The sequence below is a fragment of the Eriocheir sinensis genome, chromosome 46, assembly GCF_024679095.1.
Source record: "Eriocheir sinensis breed Jianghai 21 chromosome 46, ASM2467909v1, whole genome shotgun sequence".
Lineage (NCBI taxonomy): Eukaryota > Metazoa > Arthropoda > Malacostraca > Decapoda > Varunidae > Eriocheir > Eriocheir sinensis.
Genome location: NC_066554.1, coordinates 12,026,178 through 12,037,909, shown reverse-complemented (window position 1 = coordinate 12,037,909; position 11,732 = coordinate 12,026,178). Strand labels below are relative to the sequence as shown.

General features: G+C 41.8%; 1 protein-coding gene across 5 annotated transcripts in view; it reads left to right on the top strand.

Moving 5' to 3' along the window:
- The window catches only part of LOC126981130 (histone deacetylase 6-like), a 49,248-nt gene that overhangs the window by 4,838 nt on the left and 32,678 nt on the right, over nt 1–11,732 (top strand). For 3 of the 5 annotated variants that reach the window (XM_050831842.1, XM_050831840.1, XM_050831841.1), the window contains exons 4-11: nt 4,019–4,149; nt 4,700–4,883; nt 5,428–5,525; nt 5,942–6,115; nt 6,748–6,940; nt 7,800–7,859; nt 8,939–8,998; nt 10,005–10,094. In XM_050831842.1, the coding sequence (XP_050687799.1) occupies nt 4,019–4,149; nt 4,700–4,883; nt 5,428–5,525; nt 5,942–6,115; nt 6,748–6,940; nt 7,800–7,859; nt 8,939–8,998; nt 10,005–10,094 (990 nt within the window). The remainder of the gene's footprint in view (nt 1–4,018; nt 4,150–4,699; nt 4,884–5,427; nt 5,526–5,941; nt 6,116–6,747; nt 6,941–7,799; nt 7,860–8,938; nt 8,999–10,004; nt 10,095–11,732) is intronic. The other 2 variants (XM_050831844.1, XM_050831843.1) reach the window with 2 other exon arrangements.

Below are 11,732 nucleotides of genomic sequence, written 5' to 3'. Positions count from 1 at the left end.
TCATTTAATATTCCATTCTTCATTGTATAGTTTGCCCTACATGTGTACAGCAAAGGGGGTCATTTAATATTCCATTCTTCATTGTATAGTTTGCCCTACATGTGTACAGCAAAGGGGGTCATTTAATATTCCATTCCTCATTGTATAGTTTGCCCTACATGTGTACAGCAAAGGAGGTCATTTAATATTCCATTCTTCATTGTATAGTTTGCCCTACATGTGTACAGCAAAGGGGGTCATTTAATATTCCATTCTTCATTGTATAGTTTGCCCTACATGTGTAGAGCAAAGGAGGTCATTTAATATTCCATTCTTCATTGTATAGTTTGCCCTACATGTGTAGAGCAAAGGAGGTCATTTAATATTCCATTCTTCATTGTATAGTTTGCCCTACATGTGTACAGCAAAGGAGGTCATTTAATATTCCATTCTTCATTGTATAGTTTGCCCTACATGTGTACAGCAAAGGGGGTCATTTAATATTCCATTCTTCATTGTATAGTTTGCCCTACATGTGTAGAGCAAAGGGGGTCATTTAATATTCCATTCTTCATTGTATAGTTTGCCCTACATGTGTACAGCAAAGGGGGTCATTTAATATTCCATTCCTCATTGTATAGTTTGCCCTACATGTGTAGAGCAAAGGGGTCATTAATATTCCATTCTTCATTGTATAGTTTGCCCTACATGTGTAGAGCAAAGGAGGTCATTAATATTCCATTCTTCATTGTATAGTTTGCCCTACATGTGTACAGCAAAGGGGGTCATTTAATATTCCATTCCTCATTGTATAGTTTGCCCTACATGTGTAGAGCAAAGGGGGTCATTTAATATTCCATTCCTCATTGTATAGTTTGCCCTACATGTGTAGAGCAAAGGAGGTCATTTAATATTCCATTCTTCATTGTATAGTTTGCCCTACATGTGTACAGCAAAGGGGGTCATTTAATATTCCATTCCTCATTGTATAGTTTGCCCTACATGTGTAGAGCAAAGGGGGTCATTTAATATTCCATTCCTCATTGTATAGTTTGCCCTACATGTGTACAGCAAAGGGGGTCATTTAATATTCCATTCTTCATTGTATAGTTTGCCCTACATGTGTACAGCAAAGGAGGTCATTTAATATTCCATTCTTCATTGTATAGTTTGCCCTACATGTGTACAGCAAAGGGGGTCATTTAATATTCCATTCTTCATTGTATAGTTTGCCCTACATGTGTACAGCAAAGGGGGTCATTTAATATTCCATTCTTCATTGTATAGTTTGCCCTACATGTGTAGAGCAAAGGAGGTCATTTAATATTCCATTCTTCATTGTATAGTTTGCCCTACATGTGTACAGCAAAGGAGGTCATTTAATATTCCATTCCTCATTGTATAGTTTGCCCTACATGTGTAGAGCAAAGGGGGTCATTTAATATTCCATTCTTCATTGTATAGTTTGCCCTACATGTGTACAGCAAAGGTGGTCATTTAATATTCCATTCTTCATTGTATAGTTTGCCCTACATGTGTACAGCAAAGGAGGTCATTTAATATTCCATTCTTCATTGTATAGTTTGCCCTACATGTGTAGAGCAAAGGAGGTCATTTAATATTCCATTCTTCATTGTATAGTTTGCCCTACATGTGTAGAGCAAAGGAGGTCATTTAATATTCCATTCTTCATTGTATAGTTTGCCCTACATGTGTACAGCAAAGGAGGTCATTTAATATTCCATTCTTCATTGTATAGTTTGCCCTACATGTGTACAGCAAAGGGGGTCATTTAATATTCCATTCTTCATTGTATAGTTTGCCCTACATGTGTAGAGCAAAGGAGGTCATTTAATATTCCATTCTTCATTGTATAGTTTGCCCTACATGTGTACAGCAAAGGGGGTCATTTAATATTCCATTCCTCATTGTATAGTTTGCCCTACATGTGTACAGCAAAGGAGGTCATTTAATATTCCATTCTTCATTGTATAGTTTGCCCTACATGTGTACAGCAAAGGTGGTCATTTAATATTCCATTCTTCATTGTATAGTTTGCCCTACATGTGTAGAGCAAAGGGGGTCATTTAATATTCCATTCTTCATTGTATAGTTTGCCCTACATGTGTACAGCAAAGGGGGTCATTTAATATTCCATTCTTCATTGTATAGTTTGCCCTACATGTGTACAGCAAAGGAGGTCATTTAATATTCCATTCTTCATTGTATAGTTTGCCCTACATGTGTACAGCAAAGGGGGTCATTTAATATTCCATTCTTCATTGTATAGTTTGCCCTACATGTGTACAGCAAAGGGGGTCATTTAATATTCCATTCTTCATTGTATAGTTTGCCCTACATGTGTACAGCAAAGGGGGTCATTTAATATTCCATTCTTCATTGTATAGTTTGCCCTACATGTGTACAGCAAAGGGGTCATTTAATATTCCATTCTTCATTGTATAGTTTGCCCTACATGTGTACAGCAAAGGGGGTCATTTAATATTCCATTCTTCATTGTATAGTTTGCCCTACATGTGTACAGCAAAGGAGGTCATTTAATATTCCATTCTTCATTGTATAGTTTGCCCTACATGTGTACAGCAAAGGGGGTCATTTAATATTCCATTCCTCATTGTATAGTTTGCCCTACATGTGTACAGCAAAGGAGGTCATTTAATATTCCATTCTTCATTGTATAGTTTGCCCTACATGTGTAGAGCAAAGGGGGTCATTTAATATTCCATTCTTCATTGTATAGTTTGCCCTACATGTGTACAGCAAAGGGGGTCATTTAATATTCCATTCTTCATTGTATAGTTTGCCCTACATGTGTAGAGCAAAGGAGGTCATTTAATATTCCATTCTTCATTGTATAGTTTGCCCTACATGTGTACAGCAAAGGGGGTCATTTAATATTCCATTCCTCATTGTATAGTTTGCCCTACATGTGTACAGCAAAGGGGGTCATTTAATATTCCATTCCTCATTGTATAGTTTGCCCTACATGTGTACAGCAAAGGGGGTCATTTAATATTCCATTCCTCATTGTATAGTTTGCCCTACATGTGTACAGCAAAGGGGGTCATTTAATATTCCATTCTTCATTGCACAGTTTGTCCTACATGTGTACAGCAAAGGGGGTCATTTAATATTCCATTCTTCATTGCACAGTTTGCCCTACATGTGTACAGCAAAGGGGGTCATTTAATATTCCATTCTTCATTGCACAGTTTGCCCTACATGTGTACAGCAAAGGGGGTCATTTAATATTCCATTCTTCATTGCACAGTTTGTCCTACATGTGTACAGCAAAGGGGGTCATTTAATATTCCATTCTTCATTGCACAGTTTGTCCCATGTGTACAGCAAAGGGGTCATTTAATATTCCATTCTTCATTGCACAGTTTGCCCTACATGTGTACAGCAAAGGGGGTCATTTAATATTCCATTCTTCATTGCACAGTTTGCCCTACATGTGTACAGCAAAGGAGGTCATTTAATATTCCATTCTTCATTGTATAGTTTGCCCTACATGTGTACAGCAAAGGAGGTCATTTAATATTCCATTCCTCATTGTATAGTTTGCCCTACATGTGTACAGCAAAGGGGGTCATTTAATATTCCATTCTTCATTGTACAATACGCCCTACATGTGTACAGCAAAGGGGGTCATTTAATATTCCATTCTTCATTGTACAATACGCCCTACATGTGTACAGCAAAGGAGGTCATTCATTACTCCCTTCTCCATTGCACAGTTTACCCTACATGTGTACAGCAAAGGAGGTCATTCATTACTCCCTTCTATGCCATACAGTTTGCCTTTCATGTGTACAGCAAAGGAGGTCATTCATTACTCCCTTCTATGCCATACAGTTTGCCTTTCATGTGTACAGCAAAGGAGGTCATTCATTACTCCCTTCTATGCCATACAGTTTGCCTTTCATGTGTACAGCAAAGGGCATTTTATATTCCATTCTATACCATACAGTGTGCCTAATGCTAGTTTATTTTTTATTTTTTTGTGTGTGTGTAGGCACAGGAGAGCCTGGGTGTGGTGCGAGGCAGGACGGGCGTGGTGTACAGCCGGGAGATGGCCCGCCACCGCTGCCTCTGGGATGACAACCACGCTGAGAAACCCGACAGGCTGCTCTCTGTGCTGGACAGGTGAGGTTTGCTACACTGGATTCCTGGTCTGTCTGTCTGTCTTTCTTTATTCATTCATTTTTCGCTCCTCTCTTTTACCCTTCCTTCATCTCTATTATTTTTCTTCTTTCCTTCCTTTCTTTCTCATCTTCCTTTTGTGTTTGGTCCACTTGATTCTGATTCCTCTTGCCTTCCTGCTCCCTCCTCCTCTGTCTTTCTTTCTTACTTTATTCACTCCTTTGTTTTTCCTTCCTTCACCTCTGTTTTCCCTTCCTTACTTCATTTTTTTCTTCCTTTCTGCTTAGCTTCCCTTCCTTCCTTCTCTATCTTTCTTCCTTTATTATCAATCTCAATATCAAGGTTTCTTTTTATCTTCTCTTTTCCAATGTTGATCTTGAGTCTCTTTCCTCAGCTTGCTCTTGCGTCCCCTTCAGATCAGTCATCTTCTGCTTAACTCCTCTGCATTATTTAGTAGCTTATACATAATTATCAAGCTGTCTTTTTTTTCTAATCAAGGTGCATCTTTTTCTTCTCTAAAGTTGGTCCTTCTCTCTCTCTTCCTCTCTGCCAGGTGCGAGGAGCTGGGTCTGCTTGCCAAGTGTGAGCGCCTGGAGTGTCGGGCGGCCACCGAGGAGGAGGTGCTGCGACTCCACTCCCCGGCGCACCTCAGCCTCCTACAGACAACCTCCACCACCACCGACGCCGACAAGCTGGAGGACCTTGCCTCGCGCTTTGATTCCATATACTTTCATCCAGTGAGTCCTTGTTTCCTGATCCTTCTGTGTGTGTGTGTCTGTGTGTCTGTATGTATATATGTGTGTATGTATGTGTGCTGTGGTTCCTTCATTCATTCATCACTCCTTACTTTTTTATTTGATTCTTACGGTATTTCTTTTTTCCTGCATTCCTTCCTTCTTTGTTCTTTCTCTTTCTTTTGTACTTCCTTCCCTTTCTTTCTCTTTATTTTCTTCGTTCCTTCCCTTTCTTTCTCTCCTTCTTTCCCTCCTTCCTTTTCTTTCTTCCTTCCTTCCCTTCCTTTCTTTCTCTTTCCTTCTTTTCTTCATCCATTTGTTAATTTATCATTCTTTTACAGTCTATACACTACTACAACTACTACAAGAACTACAACTATTACAACTGATTTGGCCACTCTATTACACTAATCACCTCATATTTAAACAGGGCTCATCCATCCTAGCAAAGGCCCTATACACTACTACAACAGGGTAAGGCCTCACACAACAGCTGATCATCCTCTTCTTCTAACAAGTGTGTCTCTCTCTCTCTCTTTCTCCCCAGGCCACATATGAGAGTGCCTTGCTAGCGGCGGGCGGCACACTGGACCTGGTGGACGCTGTGGCTGCTGGGAGACTTCAGAATGGCTTTGCTATTGTCAGGTATGTGGCTGCCTGTGTTAGCCCTTCACCTCCACTTGGGAACACTGCCTCCTTGTCTTCCTTACCCAATGCCTCACCACCCTCCCTCCTCTTCATGTGCTCACACAACCTGAATCTTCTTACTTTCAGCTCTGTTCTCAGCTCCAACACACTTAACAATGGCTAGCAGTAAGTGTTTCCCTTGTGGCTCAAACAACTCTCCCTACTGCCTCACCCTCCTCCTTCCTCTTCATGTGCCCAAATCACCTCCGTCTCTTTACTCTTAGCCCTGTACTTGGCTTCCACACACCTATCAAGGGAAGAGAAGAGAAGGACAGGGAAGGGAAGGGAAGGAGAGGAGAGAAGGATTAACATCATTATTATCTGCTGTTTGACATCAGAACTCTAACACACACCTCTGTAATTCCATCCTGCAGACCGCCCGGCCACCACGCCATGGAGAGTGAGTTCTGCGGCTACAGCTTCGTCAACAATGTGGCGCTGGCTGCCCGACACGCCCTCAACACACACCGCCTCAGCCGCATCCTCATAGTGGACTGGGATGTGCACCATGGACAGGCCACACAACAGGCCTTCTACTCTGACCCAAGGTGAGGTAAGGGGGGATGGGTAGGGAGGGAAGAGGAAGGATGGGATGGGAAGGGAAGGGATGGAATGGGTTGGAAAGGAAAGGGAGGAGAGGGGAGGGACGGGAATGGAAGGAAAGGGTTGGGAGAGAAAGAAGAGGAAAGGAAAGGAAAAGGTGCGAAAGAGGAAGGGAAGGGAGGCAAGAGGAAGGATGGGATGGGAAGGGAAGGGATGGAATGGGAAGGAAAGGAAAGGAGGGGAAGGGAAGGAAAGGGTAGGGTAAGGAAGGGAAGGGAAGGGAAGAGGAGAGAAAAAGAGAGAGAAAGAAGAAAGAAACAGGGAGAGAGAAGCATTACTGGCCACTTATACATACACAAAAATATGATGAGTATGATGAGATAATAACAACACAGTCGTCCCTCAAATAGTACGGTTTCCAATAGTTCGGTTTCGGTTTTATACGGCTTGTCATAGAAGATCTTTTAGGATTTTTAAATTTCCTGCTCGTTGGGAAATTTAAAAATCCTAAAAAATCTTCCTAGAAAATCCACATAAAACCAAAACCGAACTATTGGAAACCGTACTACTTGAGGGATGACTGTACTTAGCATATAGTGAAGTAATGGTCATTGTCCCCCCCTCCTCCCCCCTCCAGAGTGCTGTACTTCTCCATCCACCGCTACGAGCACGGCAGCTTCTGGCCCAACCTGCGGGAGAGTAACTACGACTACATCGGGCGGGGCGACGGCCGGGGGTTCAACTTCAACGTGCCGCTCAACACAACCGGCATGACCAACCACGACTTCCTGGCCATCCTTCACCAAGTGCTGCTCCCCGTGGCCTACGAGGTGAGCCGTGTGTGTGGGGCTGACTAATACATGGGAAATGGCAAGCCTAATTATCTCCAAACTCACTTTTTTGGTGTGGATGTCTTGGGTTCCTCAAATCAGCTGTGGACTAATGTATCAATTTCCAGGGCTCTAATTTTGCAGTCAGTAGAGTATTTTTTTTCCACAACCCTACCTTTTATGATAATACAGTCATCCCTCAAATAGTACGGTTTCCAATAGTTCGGTTTCGGTTTTGTGTGGATTTTCACAGAAGAGTTTTTAGGATTTTTGAATTTCCCGATGAGCAGGAAATTTTAAAATCCTAAAAAGATCCATGACAATCCGTATAAAACTGAAACCGAACTATTAGAAACCGTACTATTTGAGGGATAACTGTAGTGATGATGCATAATATCTTTCAATACGTCAAGTCATTAGTGTAAGTAATGTTGATATCTCACCAGTCTTTGCCCTCTACAGTTCACTCCTGAGCTGGCAACAGTGTAACATTTTTGTACATCTGGTAGTGATGATACATAATATCTTTCAATACGTCAAGTCATTAGTGTGAGTAATGTTGATATCTCGCCAGTCTTTGCCCTCTACAGTTCACTCCTGAGTTGGTGATCATGTAAGATTTTTGTCTACAACTGTACGTCTTGTAGTGATATATATATTTTTCCTATACCTGAAGTCATTAGTATAGGCAATGTTATTATCTCACCAAGTTTTGCCCTCTACAGTTCACTCTTGGGTAGGTAACATTATAATATTTTTTTCCACAACCATACATCTGATGGTCATGGTATGATTTTTTTTCAATACTTTAAGTCATTAGTGTAATAGTTATTATCTCATTGAGCTTTGCCTTCTACAGTTCAATCCTGAATTGGTGATAGTGTCTGCTGGCTATGATGCTGCCCTGGGATGTCCTGAGGTCAGAGCCAGTTGTGTGTGTTGATGTGTAGCCCCAGAGGTCAGGTGCTGAGGTGCATGCTGCTGCCAGGCTGTCTGGTACTACAATACACTTAGCCATGCCCAACCAATGCAGCTTCCTCAGTCCCTTCACTATATGGCTTTCTACTCTAGCTCATTTCTGTGCCATCCAAATCCCTTATGCAAAAGTTAACTGGCATCTTCATTCCTCTTGCTGGTATACTCTGAAACAGCCTCAAGACCTTTGTGTGTATTTTTGCCTGCCTATGACTTAACCCGGTAGCAGAAACGGGCCAAATTTGTAGCTTTACCATGTAGCAGCGACGGGCCAAATTTGTGCCATGATTTAAACCCCCCAAAATAGATGATACATAATCTGATCACAAATGCTTTGATATATATTATGAAATGGTTTGTGTGAGGGGTGATTTTTTCTCATTTTTCTCGCTTGGGGGACCATTAAGAAACATGATCCCCGCTGCTACCGGGTTAAACGCTTGCAGGAGGGGAGTATCAAAACACCTCTCCCTCTGAAAGTCACCCTCTCTTCTTGCCACTCACTTCTGCATAATTTTACAGAAGCAACTCTGTCTGATGATTTTTTATTTTATTTATTTACTCATTTCCATGTACTCATGATAATTGATAACCTGGGTCTCAGGGCTGTATTACTAGACCTTTTGTCACCCAAGTACACATATTTGACAAGGCTTTCATAGGAGTTTTGGGCATTTCCAGGAGTAGTTTTATAACCCTGATGGTAGTTTGGCCCTTCTGTACCGTGAACCGAAAGAAATACTCATTAGAACCCGATTAATCCTCTCTTTGACCTTTAGAAATAGTTGGCGAAAGTGTCTTATAATACCAGCTTCAAAATTAAATGGCTGTGAAGTGGTCTGAGAAAATGCATTGGGTGGCCTTTTCTTGTCCTGCCAACCTTTTAAAACTGTAAGCACTTATCTCTCCCTCGGAGCACACACGCACGCACGCCTATTTATGAACCTCAGCATGTGATTGGAGGAGGCTAGACGGAACCTAGTATACCGTTTGAACCCTAAGCACGCCTATTTTCTCTTCTAGTTTGGTCCTGAATTAGTTGTAGTGTCTGCTGGTTATGACTCGGCAATGGGGGATGAAAAGGCAAGTCCTGCTCACTATATCACTTGGTCTAAAGCCTTACTGTAGTTGTGATGTATAGGAATTGAGCTACACTTGTGGGGTCTTGTGTATGTCTGTTGGGGTGGAGGTCGTATGTGTATGTGTGTGTATTTAGCTAGTTGTGATATACAGGATGATTTACACTGGTATGGTCCTGTCTCCATATTTCAGTTAATCAAGTTTAGCTTTAAATTCATGAATATTTTTGGCTTGAACTTTATTTTCTCTATTTTCAAGGTCATTCTAGGTCACAATGTATCTGTGGGAATCTGTGTGTGTGTGTATGTATGTGTGTGTGTGTGTGTGTGTCTGTCGCTGCTTTCTTGTCTGTTTGTCTGTTTTTGTGTGCATTTACTTATGGCCGCTTTCACAGTTGTTTTGTTTGTTTTGATCGTTACCAATGGCGGTGATCGACGCTATAGTTTTCCACGTGAAACTGGCCGATGGAGTAGTGATGGCTGCAGAGGAAGCGAGAGGTGTTGAGAGTGTGTGGTATGGTGCGGTGCTAGGCTAACCCCGCAGCTGCCACTACCCCATCGGCCAGTTTTAAGTGGAAATTCTATAGCGGCCAGTTTTAAGTGGAAATTCTATAGCGCCATTGGTAACAATCAAAACAAACAAAATGACTGTGAAAGCGACCCCTAGTCATAATATACAGGATTTGAACTAAGCTTGCGTTGACCTGCCTCCATATCTGCTTTTATCCAACTTTACTTTATTTTGATGAATTCATGGATGTTCTCAGCTCTATCTCCACATCCAGACACTGTCCAGTATGAATCACTCCAACAGGGAAGTCAAACCTGATGATATTAATGATAATAACAATAATAATAATAATAGACAAAGTTAGTTTATTTTACTTTTCTGTATCACACATTTCCCTGTATAAATCACTAACGGGGAAGCCAAAGCTAATAATAGTAATAATGATAATAATAATAGACAGTTAATTTAGCTTATCTTACTTTACCATCTGGTGTATCAGGGTGAGATGGAGGTGTCGCCAGGCCTGTATGCCCACCTCACCTCCCAGCTGATGACCCTGGCACGGGGCAAGGTGGCAGTGGTGCTGGAGGTGAGTAGTGACCAGTGCTGACCTTACCCAAATATTGTGACCCAGGAATTGAGCTTCACAGTGCCACATACTATCATGCAACCTACCCACCTACCAGTGCCCTACAACCACACGCTTTCATTGAAGTTTGCACACGAGACGATCAGCTGATGCTTGAACTTCCATGCATAACATTCATTGAGTGATGTGCAAACTTCTGCGCATAACATTACGTAATTCCATGCATAACATTAAATCTGCAGGCTACTATTCCATGCATAACACAACTCTGCAGGCTACTATTCCATGCATAACACAACTCTGCAGGCTACTATTCCATGCATAACACAACTCTGCAGGCTACTATTCCATGCATAACACAACTCTGCAGGCTACTATTCCATGCATAACACAACTCTGCAGGCTACTATTCCATGCATAACACAACTCTGCAGGGTACTATTCCATGCATAACACAACTCTGCAGGCTACTATTCCATGCATAACACAACTCTGCAGGCTACTATTCCATGCATAACACAACTCTGCAGGCTACTATTCCATGCATAACACAACTCTGCAGGCTACTATTCCATGCATAACACAACTCTGCTACTATTCCATGCATAACACAACTCTGCAGGCTACTATTCCATGCATAACACAACTCTGCAGGCTACTATTCCATGCATAACACAACTCTGCTGGCTACTATTCCATGCATAACACAACTCTGCAGGCTACTATTCCATGCATAACACAACTCTGCAGGCTACTATTCCATGCATAACACAACTCTGCAGGCTACTATTCCATGCATAACACAACTCTGCAGGCTACTATTCCATGCATAACACAACTCTGCAGGCTACTATTCCATGCATAACACAACTCTGCTGGCTACTATTCCATGCATAACACAACTCTGCTGGCTACTATTCCATGCATAACACAACTCTGCAGGCTACTATTCCATGCATAACACAACTCTGCAGGCTACTATTCCATGCATAACACAACTCTGCAGGCTACTATTCCATGCATAACACAAATCTGACTGCTACTATTCCATGCATAACACAACTCTGCTGGCTACTATTCCATGCATAACACAACTCTGCAGGCTACTATTCCATGCATAATACAACTCTGCAGGCTACTATTCCATGCATAACACAACTCTGCAGGCTACTATTCCATGCATAACACAACTCTGCTGGCTACTATTCCATGCATAACACAACTCTGCAGGCTACTATTCCATGCATAACACAACTCTGCAGGGTACTATTCCATGCATAACACAACTCTGCAGGGTACTATTCCATGCATAATACAACTCTGCTGGCTACTATTCCATGCATAACACAACTCTGCAGGGTACTATTCCATGCATAACACAACTCTGCAGGCTACTATTCCATGCATAACACAACTCTGCAGGGTACTATTCCATGCATAACACAACTCTGCAGGCTACTATTCCATGCATAACACAACTCTGCAGGCTACTATTCCATGCATAATACAACTCAGGCTACTATTCCATGCATAACACAACTCTGCAGGCTACTATTCCATGCATAACACAACTCTGCAGGCTACTATTCCATGCATAACACAACTCTGCAGGCTACTATTCCATGCATAACACAACTC